The 18,521-nt window shown below is 38.4% G+C and overlaps 1 protein-coding gene across 10 annotated transcripts in view; it reads left to right on the top strand.

Annotated features, from left to right (window-relative positions):
- Nucleotides 1–18,521, top strand: part of OSBPL6 (oxysterol binding protein like 6) — a 67,751-nt gene that overhangs the window by 20,231 nt on the left and 28,999 nt on the right. For 2 of the 10 annotated variants that reach the window (XM_081814103.1, XM_081814096.1), the window contains exons 7-12: nt 1,249–1,352; nt 2,212–2,304; nt 6,701–6,775; nt 12,375–12,540; nt 15,557–15,690; nt 16,587–16,610. In XM_081814103.1, coding sequence (XP_081670229.1) covers nt 1,249–1,352; nt 2,212–2,304; nt 6,701–6,775; nt 12,375–12,540; nt 15,557–15,690; nt 16,587–16,610 — 596 coding nt within the window. The remainder of the gene's footprint in view (nt 1–1,248; nt 1,353–2,211; nt 2,305–6,700; nt 6,776–12,374; nt 12,541–15,556; nt 15,691–16,586; nt 16,611–18,521) is intronic. The other 8 variants (XM_081814101.1, XM_081814097.1, XM_081814106.1 and 5 more) reach the window with 6 other exon arrangements.

The raw sequence follows: 18,521 nt of genomic DNA, 5'->3' as shown, positions 1-18,521 counted from the left end.
GCCACCCAGGAGCCCCTAGCCATATTTAACAACAATATTTTGCTGCCTATACTGTATCTGTAAAAATTCAGATCCTTGAGATTTAATGAGAAACAGAAATAATATAAATGAAATTTTCACCAACTCACCACATATTGTAACCACCTTATTATATAACACATTTATAGACGTGCCCTATTGCAGTCTCTTTATAAACAATACACATGCAAAAGTAATCACATGACTACTGGCATGTTCTAAATATTTGATAATTGTGTGAGTGATACTACTAACTCAATATTCTTGACTATATTTAATTTTCATTTACTAAGAGTCAGTTTTTAAGAGTGATATTTTATTATACAAATCTTTAAAAATTCTCTTTTGTTCAAATACAGCTAAAAATTAAAAATAAAATTAAAAGCCATTTCTTCATGAAACAATTCAAACAGGATATGTTTCATGCCCAGGTGACTCTGATCATGCTGGGCCAGGGAACATACTCTGAGAATCTTTGGTTGTGTTTAGTAGAACATCCCTCATAGATTTTTTTTTTTAAAGATTTTATTTATTTATTTGAGAGAGAGTGCGCGTGGGCGCGCGGGCCTGCACAAGGTGGGGGGGAGGGGCAGAGGGAAGGGGAGAAGCAGGCTCCCCACTGAGCAGGAAGCCTGACTCAAGGGCTCGATCCCAGGACCCTGGGATCATGACCTGAGCTGAAGGCAGACGCTTAATGACTGAGCCACCCAGGCACCCCATCCCTCATAAATTTTAAAGAAATCATTCATTGCAACATTGTTAGTGATTGAAATCATAGATAAATGTATCTATCTGACTTTGCAATCCATCTTATTTTTCTGAACTTGACTTTGACTCCATCCAAATTCTAAGCAGCCACCTTGTAAACTATTTTAGGAGTAGATGGACAGGTTCCTAAGAATAAAACCATAAAACTACTGAAGTTCCCTTGAGTGTGGTTTCTATGTGCCAAGGGCCACCAGAACAGGAAAGCGAGAGTGCACAATGTCACTGAGATTGTAATAGCTAGCTGTTAATTTGTAAGTAGGCTTTCAACTCATTAAATAATCAATGCTTTTAAGGTTCTAAACCAGAGAAGGGTCTGTTTTGTTTCATTTGCCAGTACCACCATTATATAAACATGGATATACCTAATCATACTTGCCATAATTGGGATTGACTGTCTTTTATTACCATCACTGCCTGTCCCTGCCCAGTTCTAACCTATTTTTTCTTTCTGATTTTTCTTAGACCTTGCACACTGCCAGTCAAACCTTGTGGAACTTAGCAAACTCCTGCAAAATTTGGAAATACTTCAGAGAACTCAGTCAGCACCTAACTTTACTGACATGCAGGTAAACATTACCGAGAGGACATTAAGACATTAATGCAGAATTTTTACTGGATTGTTTTATGAATATATAAGGTAACATTTAAAGGGAAATAACTACAACACAGATTAGTTTATATTCTGGAGTTTTTCTTAATATTTTTGAATTTCTGGTGTCATTGTGTTAAGATGTCTATTTTGAAATATTTTACATTTAAGTGTAAACTAATAGAAATAAATATCTGAATTATTCTTCCATGTTTGTATTGCATTAGAAATGATAGCTCTGAAGATATAATTTAGATATAGATAGATAGATAGATAGATAGATAGATAGATAGATACTTTGAAGATATAACTTAGATACTCTCAGAATTACTGCCATTTTTTTTTTAAAGATTTGTTTGAGAGAGCCGCGTGCGCGCGCGCACACACACACACACACACACACACGTGCGAGTGGAGGGAGGGGCAGAAGTAGGAGGAGAGAGAGAATCCCAAGCTGAGCATGGAGCATGGAGCCTGTCCTTGGGGCTGGATCTCACGACCCTGAGATCATGACCTGAGCTGAAATCAAGAGTCAGCCGCTCAACCCACTGAGCCACCTAGGAGCCCCACGGTCATCTTTTTATGTAGGAAAAAAGAATGCTAAAAATCTCTAATCCTGTTTTCCTTTTGTATAGCAGACAAATATATTTTATGACTAAGTTCTTATTTCTGCTTTTGATGTCCACTGTGCATCAGATACGACTTTCCCTCCTGGCTGGTGTGCTTTAGGTGACTAACGACGACTCTTTACTAACTTGCTGTGCTCTTTGTCTATATCCATAACATGTGTGTGAACTTAATAATACTTGTTGCTTTTAACTATTTGTGTAATGTAGGCTAACTGTGTAGATATTTCAAAGAAAGACAAGCGGGTCACAAGAAGATGGAGAACAAAAAGTGTCAGCAAAGATACAAAAATACAACTGCAGGTACAGACTTTTTTCCTTCATTCATATTTTTATATGCTTTTAAGATATTAGTCTTTATATATCAATTGGTGGAGGTTAAGGAGTCTAAAGCAGCTGACCTGCTTTAAAGCCTGTGTTTTATAGACTGAGTTGTACTATCTAAATTCGGGGGGAATCTACTCTTCTTCCTCTGGAATAAGTAAAAATAATTTAAAAGAAAGGTTAAAATTATTTAATATGGCTACAAAGTAGCATTTTCATTCTCACTTACCACCGTTGAACTGTTAAAATATAATTTAACAAAAAATTAGCTTAAAAATCAGGCTAAAAATCCAGTGTGTTGTAATGAGCACTCATTTATATGTACTAGATCTTAAAAGAGCCTTTTCTGTAGTAGCTTTGTTCAAAATTTTATATATCAATAAAAAGACATGAGGGCTGCAAAAGATTCGAAGTCGGCAAACTCAGGTTCTAGGCTAATCAACTGTGATTTCCTGGCAGTATAATCTTGTGCATTTCTGTTAAATTTTCTAGGCTTCCATTTGCTCCTGGGTAAAGTCATGGAATTAATTTAATGATCTCTGAATTCCCTTTCAGTTGTAAAATTCTATGATTCTTCAAAAATAGATATAATTTGGCCATCAAGGATCACTTTTAAAATCTGAATTATGAAAGTCTTAATGACTCATGATAAATTTACTTGAAATTTATTTTAAATAAGTTATTTATTTGAAATGAGTAGTTTTAAATTTTTAGAGTAAGAGCATCTTAGGTTGTTAGTGCATTGCAATGACATGAAATATGGTAAGTGCCTGAAACCTCTTATGCCATAAATCATATTACTTTCAGATCTTTAAACAAGAATGTTTACTATTCTGATCCTAGCTATATATTATTAAAAAGAAAAACTCTTGCCCTGCACAATCAAAATCAAACTTAGGATTTTGCTTTTCTTTTTATTACACTATAAATCAATTTATATTCTAATACAAAGGTAAAAGTAACTATTTTCCAGAATTCTTCAGTGTTCTCTGAAGAAATAAGAACTCCTTCATTCTGATTGTATTGATATTCTTTGTGTTGTAATTCTGAATGTGTAAATAACAAACTCCTTGTTGTTTTGCTTTGCTTGCTAACTGATATATTTGAAAATAAATTTCATAAACGCTAAAGATTCATGTTTTTCTGGTTAGGATGTCTACATTCTATGAACACAATTTATAGTGTTCCTTCAGTAGCTATGTTTTTGTGTGTTCTCTTCTATTCAGAACATTAATACTACAGAGACAAATGTGCCAAATGACTTCACAAAAAATTTACCTAAAAGTGCTTTGGGCCATTTCATTTGTTCGGGGCATGTGATTGTCTAGTTTTGTGGGGCTTTTTAAAACATGATATCTATGGTTATCATAGCCAAGAAAAAAAAATATTATAAAAATAATTGAAGGCAGCCAATGTCATAAGAACATATACATTTGTAGACAGATATTCTTTCAGTCTCATTTTTCTAAGGTATGACCCTGAACAGATTGCCATTCACAGCTGTTGTCTCGAACAGGTTGGTTTCTCCTCAGAAAATGTGAGCACGGTGCCCCTGGCCGGCCTGCTGGGGCTACAAGGCCCACCGTGGCCCTCATATCGCTCCATTTTTTTCCAGAGGAAACAGAATGCAGCTAGAATAGCCCTTCTAGTCATAGGCTTGCTTTTCTATATGAGAAGGTTTATGAAGATTTTTTTGAGTCATCAGAAGAAATTGTTCAAAAAACAGGAAAATATTTTTCATTCATACTTTTGCCACATATTTGGGTAGTTTGTTTTTAAATTTTTATTGATGCTGTTTTGCACTTTTTTTTTTTTTTTGCCAAAGAGTAACAATATGGCCTTTGTGATTCTAGTTTAATTATTTTTGAGGGAAATTGAAATCACCTATTCCCCACACTCAAAGAAAACTTTAAACTTTTGCAAGAGAGATTTAGTTCTACCTCCAAGTGGAAATCAATAGACTTGGGGGTGGCGGTGAACTACTTATTACTCCCAGAGAAACCCTGCTTCCACTTAGACTGGTAAAACAAAAGGTATTGTAGGGTGAATCCTGCAGAATTTGGTACTATCCCTGCACCTTTTCTGCTCACCCAAACCAACAGGCCTTCTCAGAGCCCTTAAGATGCTCATTCTTTATCACTGGGAAGTTACTTGGAAGTTTCTTCAACATGCACACTTGGCTGGGGGTCCATACAATCAGCCAGGGATGCCTATGGCCAATATAAATGTCTTTACTCATTATTATTTTCCTTACAGAAAGGCATAGCATTTATTTTTATTTAGTGGATTAAACCTACCTCCTCCGTTCTCCCACCCTAATACCTGGGTTTTTCCCTCCTTGACCATTGGAACCCCATCAGAGGGTGCCAAGTATTTGTTTTGAGCCCATAATCGTCTCACTACTTGAGCCACCTTCTCCACCGTCACTGTTGCAGCCAATTTGAGAGGCATTGTAGTGAGCGGGCTCATGGTTCATCCCTTCTGTTGTTGGTAACTTGGAGTTCCACCAGTCATTTGTGGAGGCACCCAGACTGTCCTGTGGTGGTCGTGGTGGTTCGTGTTCCTGTTCTTAATGATACCGTTTCACTGAGCTGTGCATCTGGCATTCTGCAGTAGTTGTTATTTTGAAATAATTATAAAATGGGTCCTTTAAAAAATTGACTTCAGGAGAATAGAAATGAAGATCATGTTATTCTATATGTTTGGTATCTTATTCTTAACATCGGTTAGATTGTGCTATTGATTTGAATATGAAGGTTACATTTTAGAGCCACATGGTCATATTCCTACTAGAAACCATTGAGAAACTAGCTTCAAAAATCCTTTGTGTAATTCATTGAAGGCATTTGTCCCAGAAAGCTCTCTGGAGAGTACCTTTTAGAAAAAAAGGACTTTCTCCCAAACTTCAAATTTCTGGTTCTAATAACAATCTCATTATCATCATTACACAGTAACCGTTGGACTGTGTTTCCAGTGAGGTAAAGGAGGGCAAGAAGGGAATGATTGTGGAAAGGGTTGCTATGAATGAGAGAGCTACTAGGTTTCCTACAAGACTAATAGCACAAATTAATACTAGAACCCTAGTTGTTGGAGAGAATGAGCAATAGCAGAAAGCAGGGAATAGCAGATACATGGTCAGATATCATTCCTGTGTAGCTGTTCTAGATCTCACAGATGCTCAAATTATACTGAAGGGCAAAAATAAGTTCTTTCTCCTTTAACTTACTGCATTAAGCATGAAGGGATTTTGTATAGAAAACTTTTTGTAGAAAACACATTGTATATATGTGTGTGTGTACAATAAACATATAATGCATGCAGAAGACTTATGAACATGGAAGAAAAATGTGAATGTAATGGGGAAACTTTGAAGAGAATTGGAGTTATAAGAATTTAAAATATTTTTCTGTTGTTCCAAAAAGACTAAAGCAGTCATGCTGCTTTTGCTTAATCTCCACTGTTAGGTGACCCTATGTACATCTCAGTTCATTGGAATTGAACTTACCGTTCACAACCACGAAGAGCGAGGGTCTGTCACATGGACAGACGTAAACTTGAGTAGTTAGAAGGAAATATCATTATCCCATGATCCCGTCCACCAAAAAGAGACAAAAAAGAAAGCTCTCGGCTTCTCTGCTGGTTTATGCATAGGTGCACATCATTATATGAAGCCTCTGCCTTCAGGGTTCCCTAGCTGCTTTTTGCAGGCATTGTCCCAACACACTGAGGACACTGAATGCTTTTTCCCCTATGCTATGCGGACTGGTTTCCGCCTTGGAGAATTCTCCAACCTGAAAATCCCAACACCATTCCTAATGTTGAATCCCAGAGAGCTTTCTAGCAGGTAAATAAATGGGACGTTGAAGATTCCTGGTACCCTTTCCCCTGTACTTTTCCTCCCAGCAAGAAAGAAAAAAATTCTGCCTGGCTAACGGGAGACTCCCATTACAACTTGTTTGTTTTAGCCTTTGCACATTATTTAATCATTTTTCCCGAACTTACTTTTATCTTTGCTTCCATTGATTGAATGCCTTTGATTTCATATAACATGAAGAAAACGATATGCACCTTTATTTTACTTTAAGATCACAAGCTATTATTCATCAATTCATGACTTCCCATCTCCTTTTGGGGTGGGGTCATATTCAGCAACTAGACGTACGTGTCTGGGGGTTCTGCAATGAGGACAGTGAGCTCTTCTCCCAGCGTGAACGCCCCTTCGAGCACTTTTCAATGCTGTGATTGAGGGAAAAGTCAACTCCACTTAAAACTCTCCCTTTCCCTTGTCTGATTATCTTTTGTCCTCCCACATCCTGTCCTCCCCCTCCCCGGCCCCTGCTTCTCTCCTCCCTCCTCTTCTCTCATTCACTGTCAGGAAGGGCCGTCTGTGAAGGGACAGTTCAGCACCACTCGGCGCCGGCAGAGGCTAGCGGCAGCAGTGGCTACAACAGTGAGTGGATTTCAATCTCAAGTGGACGTTTAATAAGAATGAGCAACTGGGTCCAAGTGGCGCCTCCCCCGTTCCCGTGGTGCCGTTTGTGTGCGGTGCCATTGACTGTAGCCCCCTCCCTTTCTGGCATAGCTTTCGCATGTTCTCTGGCTGTCTCTGCATGGCAGGTGTCGCGCACGGGTATTCGTGTTTGCAATGGAAAATGACCCCCTAACCCAGTTCTTCTTCTGTCGGTGTAAGAAATAATGTAAATGCAAGGTGGCAAAATTGAGTACGGCTCCCTATGGTGTGGAATTTCCTAAAATTATATATATATATATATATATATATATAAATTTTTTTTTTGGTCATACTGATATTGGGACCTCTGCTAACTGATTTCTGTTTTTCTAAGAAAAGTCATGTTACTACAGACAAAAATGGTGCTTTTTTTGTAGTATTGTGATTATTTGAAAAGGATGTGAGAATAAAGAAAAGAGAGGGTAAGAAAAGGTGAATTTTGATGTCATCTCTAAATGGCTACCCAAATTACACCTAGCAAGGGAAAAATTTTCTGGAAAGAATATTGAGCTGAAAGTCAGAAAATATGTAGTGTGGAAAGGAGAAAACCCCCAAGTTAAATTCTGTTTAATATATAGCTAAGGTTTATTAGGAGGGTAGGGCAAGTATTGAAACAGATAAGACAAATAACTAAAATTTTCAATTGAGTAGAAGCTGTTTAGAATAGTGAACGGTGCATGCAGAATAGGAAATAGAATGTGTAAATGCAAGAACCCTTTGCTGGATAAAAGCAAATCATAATACTTGCTCAATCATGACATCCTGTCAACTTTTTAAAATACAGAATACTAAGTTCATAGCAATCATGGATGTTAGTTTTTTTGGCTATTAGTATTTTCTGAATTAACAATAGTCTTGCTCTTGCTACTGGTGGAATATACTTGAAGACTAGAATTGCTGAAAAATACAAAAAGGTTTTGGTTTCATTGTAAGAGAATGGATACTCATGAGAGGATTGTTGGTTTTCTACTTTTGATTAATAACTGGCCCTTGCTTTATATCTCGCTGCTTAGCTGGATTTTTTTGAGAGAGAGAAAATTGCTTTTGATTATGAAATGAACCAGTGACTTGGAGTTTATTAAGGGAATTGATTCTTAAACTCACAGTTTTATGAACATTTGAACAAATTCATGAAATTGATATCATGATTAGTGTTTCTCTTATGCATGTATGCATAATATATGACACTGCCATGGTAACTGGTCATGCCAATAGATATATGTAAAATTAGTTAAGTAGTTCTTAACCTTTCATTGATAAAATTCAGAAATCCAGATGATTATCAAAGAACAGTATCTCAGTATGGAAAGGAAAGGTCAGTCATTTTGTTAAAATACCTATGTTTCCTTAAATAATGTACTTCTTAGAAGGCATGCAGGGAAGCGATTGTGTTTCTACTGTGTTCATTTTTTAATTGCAGATACATAGAGTGAATATAATAAAACTGGGATTAGAAACTATTTGAATAAAATGGGTTTATATATATATATATATATTTTTTTTTAATGGAAAGTAGAAAAGAAAAAGCTTTTAAAAGAGGAGAGTATGAATGCCTATCTCCCAGGGTAGCAGTGATCACAGAAGTTAAGAATAACTTCCAATAATTCCAAGCATCTAATGAGGAAAGTTGGCAGCATCTAGTAATGTATTCATTAATAACTAGAGGGAATAGTTACTCTAAACCCTTTAGGATTTATAGCTTTAACTCCATAGCAAAGCATGACACCATCTAGCAGGAACTTCAGCTTGCCCCCTCGGCCCCCTCACCCCTCATTCACATCTCAAGTGACCTGACACTGGTGACTCAGCCCCCCTATTTCTCCCGGTGCAGTGTTCCTCTTAATCCCCTGCCTTCCTTCTTCCCAACACTAAGTTTCCCATACATTTTGAGCCTATCCTCTCCAGCTCGGTGCCTTTTACCTAGAATTATTGCAAATGACTCCTAGTTACTTATTTTCCTCCAGTGAGGAGGAGACCGACTCAAATATCTGGGGCAGCTGAGACTGCTCCCAAAGAAAAATGCACCCAAAGGAGATGTTTCAGAGATTTATTCTTTTCGATTCTTAGCACTAGAACCCAAAATGGCTCACTTGCAACATCAGCCAGGCCCAACAGAATAGGGGGTTGGAAAAAGAGACACACTGGCCCTGCCCCCACAGAAGAACACCAAGGGTCCCGGTGCAATCAGTTCTCTACACGAGGATCCCTGTACGCATAACGCAGAGGAATTACAGCAGGAGACTTTTCAAATTGGCTCCATATGTTGTATATGCTTAGTATCTCTCTTAGACCTGCTTTTGTGTATCCCTTTCTCATTCATGTTTTTTTTTATTTGTTATTTTTAATTTATTTATTATGTTACATTAGTCACCATACAGTACATCATTAGTTTTTGATGTAGTGTTCCATGATTCATTGTTTGTGTATAACACCTAGTGCTCATTGCAATACGTGCCCTCCTTAATACCCATAACTGGGCCAACCCGTCCCCCCATTGCTAAATTTCAGTGCCACAGTTCCAATGTTGATCCATTTTTCTCTTATAACTTCTTTGTAGACAGGTGTTAAAAGCACCTTCTAACATCCCCATTCCAAACTGCAGTTATTAGTACCAGAATATTCCAAGATCAGGCTTCCTCCCTGGCACAGGATTTCAGGGAAGCCTTGGACTTCGTTCCTGAGCACGGTGTAAAGGCTGCATCCAACATTCAGGATTCTCAAGTGCAAACAGTGAGACCTGTAGACAGCTCCCACCTAAGCCATCACTGACAGAAGACCTAGCTATCCCTTAAATTTTTGAATCCCATCATACCCAAATTGATGAACAAAAAACTGAGTAAATAACTCTAATTGAATGCTGAAGAGGCATTCAATTAGAGTTAGATTAATACTTCTCAATTTATATTCTCAATTTCATGAATTCTTCAATTAAAATGTCCCATTTCATATACTTCTTTTAGCAAAAATGGTAGCAATATAGACATTTTCAGTCAGAAGTATATAAAAACTGGGTTCAATTGCCCAGCGAACTGATTGCAGTTTGAGTGGAGCATTCCAAGTCCTTTCCCTGTGGGTTATATACAAGATCAGTTTTACTGTTTTAATTGCCAATTTCAACTTCATTATGTTCAGAAAATAAATGTGTAACATGTGTTTTTCTTCTCAGCATCCAAATGCAACTTTTAATAGACAGGCCATTATCTCAGGGACAAGTCTGGGTGCTTACTGGAATGTCTGGGCCTCTACTGCATCGTGGCCTCCCCCAGCCTCCCTGCCTCCTCTCCTACTTCATGCCAGTCCTTGGAGTGTTGAGGGCACCTGAGTGCAGGCAAAACCCTCTTCCATGATCCTCAACACATTACATTCCCCATCACCACACACCCACCCTTTCTTTTTATGCTCTTCTAATTTTTTGTGTCTGAAAACCATATCAAATCCTTAAATCTGCACACTCCCTGATACACCCATTTCCTCAAGTCACAGTTTCCCCCCATGACTTCCTAATCTCCAACAACCTTCCCATGGATTCTCTGTGTCCCTCCCAAAAGGCTAAGGGCTCACTGCTCTGTCTAGATTTAGCATCACCACAGTAAGGTCAGAAATTCCCTTTGTCTATCCTCAAATATTCTTCCACATCCTTTATAGGCATCCCCAAAAGATCTCAGTCATTATTCCACAGAGTTACCTGGACAGGATTCTAGCACATTATTGAGCCCAAGGACTTTGTTTTCTCAAATGGTTTCTCTGCCACTTTTGTGTCTCTTTTCTAGAATAGCCAAAAAATCTGATCCTGACGAGATAAACAAGTTGTTGACATGTCCCAGTTCAGTGTAGCCAAGGTCCCTGTGGAGGACCAAATAGACTTACTTGATAATTCCAGACACCAGATGCTTTGGATATCATATAGTAACATGCTTAGCTTAGCTGAATTTAAGTAGAAAAGCTTCATGCTCACTGCCTTTCCCAGCAAATCTTGGATATCTTTTGAGATAATAACTCCTTGCCACTGCCATGACAAAGCTATGTCCAAAGGGCCCCCTCCAGTCTCAACTGCCCTTACCCAGGTCCATAAACTGCCGTTCGGCCTAGATTTGTCAGCCAGCTCTCTCCATCTCCTCCATCTATCCTGTGTATCCTCAGTACGCAAGTACATGCTCCTTTTTCCTGTTCTATCTCTCTCTCTCTCTGTCTCTCTCCCTGTCTCTTTCTTTTTTTTTTTTTTAAAGATTTTATTTATTTATTTGAGGGAGAGAGAGAGAGCACATGAGAGGGGGGGAGGGTCAGAGGGAGAAGCAGACTCCCCGCTGAGCAGGGAGCCCGATACGGGACTCGATCCCGGGACTCCAGGATCATGACCTGAGCCGAAGGCAGTCGCTCAACCAACTGAGCCACCCAGGCGCCCTCCCTGTCTCTTTCTATCTCCCTCTTCCTCCCTCCTCACCCCTCCTCCACTTGCTCTCTCTTCTTCTGTCAGGAAGTTTAAAGCTCTATCAAAATAGGGGGGAAAAAAAGGAAGTGGTTCTGATATACATCTGCATCAGACAAGTGTATTTCCTGCTAGCTGGAAGGTGTGAATTACCCCTTAATTTATATAAAATTCAGCTTGTGGAGGAAGTCTAAGAGAGATTCTTGAAGATAACTGAATGAACATCTGTGCAGTAAGAATTAGGGGAGGTTACTGGTAATCTGATTTACAATAGGAATTGGTATTCTCATTTTCCAAGAATGTTTGGCTGATGCCATTTATAATGGTCAGGTGTAACCTTCTAGAAGGAGAGGGAACAGTGCTTTGTCTCCACCCATCACAATACTAGCCCAGATCCAGTGCAGGCAAGAAAATACCTCTAGCCATTTGGGAAAATCTATAGTAATATGACTTTTTTTACTTAGTGCTTTTCAATATTGGCCATTTCATAAGCCGTGTTTGTATGTGTAACAGTGTTTTATGTAACATACAAAGGTAAACGACAGTAATTTATATCATGTATATTTCATTTACAAATATATTTTAATAAATCAATTTCATATTTAATTGAGTCTCTTTAAGCCATGACTATGTTTACTGTTAAACTTGTTCATGTTTTATCCAATGGCCACGGAACAAGTAAATCTTCCTTGAATTTTTTTCACCTGTTCCGTAATCTCCTGCTCCAGGCTCAGAAACAAGTGAGCATAAGAAGTCCTCTGACACGAGTACCCAGACTTTGTGAGAGTTCCAACTACTGTTTCCTGCCAGTGATTTTTGAGATCCAACTGTGGGTTCAGAGCTGGAGCTTATCTGGGATTCTGTCTTTCCTTCCTGTCGTCCTATAGTCATCTCTCGCTGTAACAGGGAAAAGCCAGTGAGCCCACAGCAGTACTCGGTCTACTCTCAGAACTGAGACTTCTTCCCACCCCAACCACCTGCCAACTAAACGAGTACTGAGTGTCATTCCAAAGGGACCTAGTCTTTTGGAGCGGGGACGCCGTCCTTCCTATGCACGAGAATGTGGGCTGCTGTCCTATTGCTCTTCCTAACTGGTGCTGTGTCCCCTTTCAGGTCCCTTTCAGTGCTACTATGTCACCAGTCCGCCTGCACTCCTCCAACCCCAACCTTTGTGCAGATATCGAATTTCAGACTCCCCCTAGCCACCTCACCGACCCTCTGGAAAGTTCAACGGATTACACAAAGCTTCAGGAGGAATTTTGTCTAATTGCACAGAAAGGTACGGGCAAACACAACGTGTCCCTTGGAGACGTTCTCTTCCTTGGTGAGAGGTTGCCGTTTACTCTTTCATTCTTGTCCAGGTGGTCATGGTAGAAAGGACTAAGCAGTGTATATACTGATCGGAGTTCTAGATACAAAAGTGCAGTGGGGTGTGATGCCTGCCTCTTGGTTCACAGTTTTGAGCGGAGAAAGAAAGTGTCGTAAGCGGGGGAGAGAAAGGGGGGAAAGACACCAAGAATTATCCGAGGCAGGCCAGCACACACTACGACTCAACATCTCTTTTTCAGTGTCGTTTAGTTCCCATTTAACACAGACTTGTGGGCTATCCTTAGCAGTCGTTCTTTTTCCTTTATTAAATAACACTCATTGATCTAGGCTCAGGCTCAGGTAGGCAGTTCTGTGCCGTGTGGCACGGCCTGGGCTCAGTGATATTCGGCCAGAGGCTGGGCTGGGCCGAAAGATCCAAGGTGGCTTCATCCATATTCCTGGCATGTTGGTGGAATGGCTGCAGGGTCACACACAACTGTGTCCTTCTCGCTCTCCATGACAGCTCAGGGCTCCAAGGGAGTGGAATAGACTGAGATGGAAGCTGCCAGTCCTGTTCACTTGGCACAGCATCACCTGCTGCTCTCTACTGGCCAGAGCTTCACGGGCTAGTTCAGATTTGAGGGGAGGGGAGATTGAGCCCACCTGGAAGTCCCTTTTTTCATATTAAATTTTCAATAAGGCATGTTGTGTAAGTTCATGTGTTATCAGCCACAGAGACAGGGTCTAATAAATAAGAGGCAGGTAGTAGCTTGTAGGTAGACTGATCAGTCCTGTCTATGTTTACCAAGAGCCTGGGTTCCAAATTACCACCCCCCACTTTTGCTATAGCATTTAAATTTCAGTTGCTGAAATTCATTTTTTGACTTAAGATAGTACCTTCCCAGGCATTGTCTTTGAAAATGCATAATCTCTTGAAGAAAGATATACATGCTGTGGTTTTCAGCCATTTACATCTTATTGTGAATTAATCACATTAATTTACCCTGAGGCTGTTGGTAATAGGTGATAAGATATTCCTGAAAATGTGTGCTAAATGGAACATCTCCTGTGCCCCCATAATGCCCAAGAGCCTGGTGGCTCAGGAAAAGAAGGGGCACACACTGAGAACATCTCTAGGAATGTTGAAGTCAACAAAATTTCATACTCTCAAGCCATCATCAAAGATGTACTTATGAGATATTTCTTTAATTCTATAATCATAAACAATTAAGCTAAATCTTCTCCCCCACCCCACCCTTCTTTCTCTGTAGATTTCTCAGTTGAGATTCTGAAAGGCCAACTTTCTTTCACCTGCCATTTTACTCCTGATACATTTTTGTTACATTTCTTAGCCAGATGCTAATTATGTCATTAGATTAGAGCAGTGTTATTTTCTTTATATAACAGCATAGGATTATGGCCAGTAACTTTTACTTCTAACGGCAAGGGGACAAGGGGATGGTTGTAGGAGCAGGCAGAATGAGACAACAAATGTGTGAATTAAGTACATATAGCACAGCCTCTAAAGGGAGATGAATAAATTCGAAAGTAGCCCCAGGAAAGCTTTGTGTATTTGGTTGCAGTCCTGAGGTTTTCAGGAAATCCATGTTTCAACAGGATTTTAAAGCCTCTGTTGAAACAACATATTTTCTTTCCAACTATGCTAGAAAAAAAGGGCTTTTCTATGACTACTGAGCGAACTCTTTAGAAAGAATTATGGATTTTGAAATGTATGAGAGTCAGCTTTTAGAACTGCCAATGGGGTTAAGGTATTCCAGCTATCAAGTTATTACCTTTAAATTGATGATGACTAGAATGTGGCATATAAATCAATAGATTGTGAGTCCCTTGTGATCCCATCATTTTTCCCCTCTTCATTCAAGCCAGTGTTTTTTGCTAAAATTTTCCACTTCTTAAAAATAACTGTTCTCAAATATGGAAATCCCTATTTTAGAAGACTTTGCATATATAGAAACTGTTATTATAAAGATAGGAGTTGGAAATCCAAACTTCCTGTATTTCAAACTTAAAGACTACCTCAGATTCTACCAATGTATGTTATTAGGTATACAGAAAAGGGGGGGGGTGTTGTTTTTATTGTTGCTTTTATTTCGTTTTTTTGTAGCTTTATTAAGATATGATTAACATATAACATTTCATAAGTTTAAGGTGTGCCTGTTGATTTGATACACTTAAATATTACAAAATGATTACCATCATAGCATCAGCTAACATGTCCATCCTGTCACATAATTACCATTTCTTTTTTGTGGTGAAAACATTTAAGATCCACTCTCTTAACTTTGAAATATATAATACAGTATTATTAACTATAGTCATCAAACTGTACATTAGAATTCCAGAACTTATTCATCTCAAACCTGGAAGTTTTACTCTTTGAACGCAATGCTTACATCAAGATGTTCCTGGCTGAGAAAGTAATTCAAGTGCTGTTCTCGAGACCAAATCATTTCCTACCTCAAAGAGAACTAGTCAGGACTTCTAGATCAGCTTCCTGTTTTATTTTGGCAGGATTTATAAAATGCTCTTTTTGGGTACCTGCTTTGGGGAAATAATATTTGAATAGTTCTAAACAATTTGCATGAGAATTCATTGTACACAGAACTGTTCATATATTCTTATCAACCATGACAGTGTAAAACCTGTTGCCTTTTCCTTCTAGGAATGATAGATTAATTTTCTAAATGTTGATATTTAAGAATTGATATCAATATTTTATATCCTGCATCTAAGTCTTTTCTGGTATGAAATGCGCGGATTTTCGCTCTGATTAATTACCATTACCGTATTCGTTTTGTGTATAGGTATTTTGGAAGATTCCATTGTAAGGCTGACTTTTAACTAGACTGTAATATAATCCTTCCAGATAATGTCTATGCATGAGTTAAAGTGCTGAGGAATTTGTAATTTTGTATATTCTTTCTGGATCCATTTAATCTTTGTTTCTCACTTTTCCCCCCACCCAGTGCATTCTCTTTTGAAGTCTGCATTTAATAGCATAGCTATAGAGAAGGAGAAGCTTAAGCAGATGGTTTCTGAGCAGGATCACAATAAAGGCCACAGCACGCAGATGGCACGGCTCCGACAGTCACTGTCTCAGGTAAACGAGAGTGTTTGTTTCACTCTCGTGACGCATACCTGATCCCCATAAGGCAAAAGAGTGGGGTGGAGGTGGTCTGTCATGCATGGCACGTTCAACCGAAACTCCCCTAAGACATTGCAATGTCAGCATTGAATTTTAAAATTCTCTAAAAATTAATTAATTAAATTAAAGTTGAAGTTAAACGTTTCTTGCAGACTAGGTCAAGGTAAGAGTAAAAATCAACCAAACTTGTTTGTAAACATATAATTTTTTTTGGCTGATTTGAATACTTTTGATGGCTCTCAGTGGTCATTTATAAGACCACCATAAATCATGCATTTATACATGATTTACACTTCTAAAATATGTTCCAGAATATATTTAATCCAGTGTAAAATACAACAGAATCTGCCAGATCTTCCACACTTAATATTTTCCCACTTATACCACATCTTAATCTGTTGAAAATTATTGCTTACTCTTACCTGTTTTTTTCTTTTCTGATTTATACTTTTAGAATTTCCTTCCTATCTAAGTTATGCTCTCTGAAGCTAGACTTATATATTTCAAGATATATTGTACATCATAAAATATATTATTCAATATATATTCATTATATATTATTCAATATATATTCATTATATATAATTCATTATATATTATTCAACATGTATTGATCTTCATAATACTCCTCAAATACCTATATGTATCAAAGTTGAAATTTCTGATAAAAATCCTTTAAAACTGCACTTAATGCTTTTTGACCCTGAGCACTTCCTCTGAAATATTTCCTTCATTTAGTCTATAAATGCACTTTTAAAAAGTCCTTTGAGAATTCAATGTTGTTATGTGATTTTGTGTGAGAACTCAGTGTTTATATAAAATATTATTCACTTCCTGGTGCCTTGGATCAGAGTGAAGGAGCGAGCAAATCCTGGGTAAGTGGTTTTCCATGTGGATCGGCTCCTGCTTGAATAGTTTCCCTCAGTCCCTAAAAATGGACTAACTGTCTCACCATGTTTTATGTACCTGAACTGTCAGCTTACCCTCAGTGTTCAGTTTCATGCTATTGAGTATTGTTACCTGGGCCACACTTGCTGTGTTCACCATAAAACACTGTCAGTTGAGGTGCATATCCTGCTTCCGGTGCAAAACCAGGGGGACTCGGGAGCATGAGCACTCAAAGCCGCAACTGTTTTGCCGGTCTGCAAAGGGCTTTTTCCCTAAGCCCATTTTAATGGTTCGCCTTGGGCTCCTCATATCATGTATCTGTTGAACACTCAGTCTGTGGTAATTGATCTTCGGAATCATTATTCTGAAAGTGTCATGAATCAGAGAGATCAAAACAATGGTTAGGTAAACATACAGATACCATCCTGTAAACATGCAAAATATACTCTTACCCCCTAAATGTTACAGTGTTTCCTTCAGATGTATTAAATGATAGAGGCTTAGTGGTATACGCTTGTATTCAGAAAAATAAGAAAATGTATTTGTTTCTTTTGTTTTTCCTTTGCACAAACTGTTTTTTTTAAGTTTTTATTTTAATCATCTGGTGCTTATCACAAGTATACTCCTTAATGCCCATCACCTATTTCCCCCATCCCCCCACCCACCTCCCCTCTGGGGACCATCAGTTTGCTCTCTATAGTTAAGAGTCTGTTTCTTGGTTTGTCTCTCTCTCTTTTTCCTTTTGCTTGTTTGTTTTGTTTTTTAAATTCCATATATGAGTGAAATCATATGGTATTTATCTCTCTCTGACTGAATTATTTCACTTAGCATTACACTCTAGCTCCATCCATGTTGTTGGAAATAGCAAGATTTCATTCTTTTTATGGCTGAATAATACTCTTGTGTGTGTATGTGTGTGTGTGTATCATATATATCATGTATATATCGTACAGTAATTCTATTTTTAACTTTTTGAGGAACTTCCATACTGTTTTCCACAGTGACTGCACCAGTTTGCATTCCCACCAACAGTGCAAGAAGGTTCCTTTTTCTCCACATCCTCACCAACACCTGTTTTTTCTTGCGTTTTTTATTTTAGCCATTCTGACAGGTATAAGGTGATATTTCATTATGGTTTTGATTTGTATTTTCCTGATGATGAGTGATGATAAGCATCTTTTCACATGTCTGTTGGCCAGCTGTATGTCTTCTTTGGAAAAATATCTATTCATGTCTTCTGCCCATTTTGAATTGGATTGTTGGTTTTGGGGGTGTTGAGTTGTATCTGTTCTTTATATATTTTGGATACTAACCCTTTGCCAGATATGTCATTTGCAGTCATCTTCTCCTATATATTCTCTCCATAGGTTGTCTTTTAGTTTTGTTGATTGTTTTGAAAATGTATTTGTTTCTTGCTTGCTTGCTTTTATTTGTTTGTTTGTTAAGACAGAGAATTGTGGGAGGGGGGCGCCTGGGTGGCTCAGTCGTTAAGCGTCTGCCTTAGGCTCGGGTCATGATCCCAGGGTCCTGGGATCCAGCGCCACGTCGGGCTCCTTACCCGGTGGGAAGCCTGCTTCTCCCTCTCCCACTCTCCCTGCTTGTGTTCCCTCTCTCACTCTGTCTCTCTCTGTCAAATAAATAAATTTTTTAAAATCTTAAAAAAAAAAAAAAGAATAGGAAGTAGAGATCTGGTTTGTGGCATGGCATCAGATTAGAAATGATAAAGAGGAATGTTTAAAGAGATTCATTTGTTCATTCATTTATTCATTGTATTTCATTCAACTGACTATATATTAGGTATAGTGTAAGATTTGGAACACCAAGATAAAAGTAACCCTGGCCATGTCCCCAGGAAGCTTATGATCTGATTAGTGAGATGAGCAGTATTTACCAAGGAA

This window comes from Leptonychotes weddellii, chromosome 3 (assembly GCF_054177405.1).
Source record: "Leptonychotes weddellii isolate Sample4059 chromosome 3, ASM5417740v2, whole genome shotgun sequence".
Classification (NCBI taxonomy): domain Eukaryota; kingdom Metazoa; phylum Chordata; class Mammalia; order Carnivora; family Phocidae; genus Leptonychotes; species Leptonychotes weddellii.
This window is presented reverse-complemented; position numbering and strand designations above follow the sequence as displayed.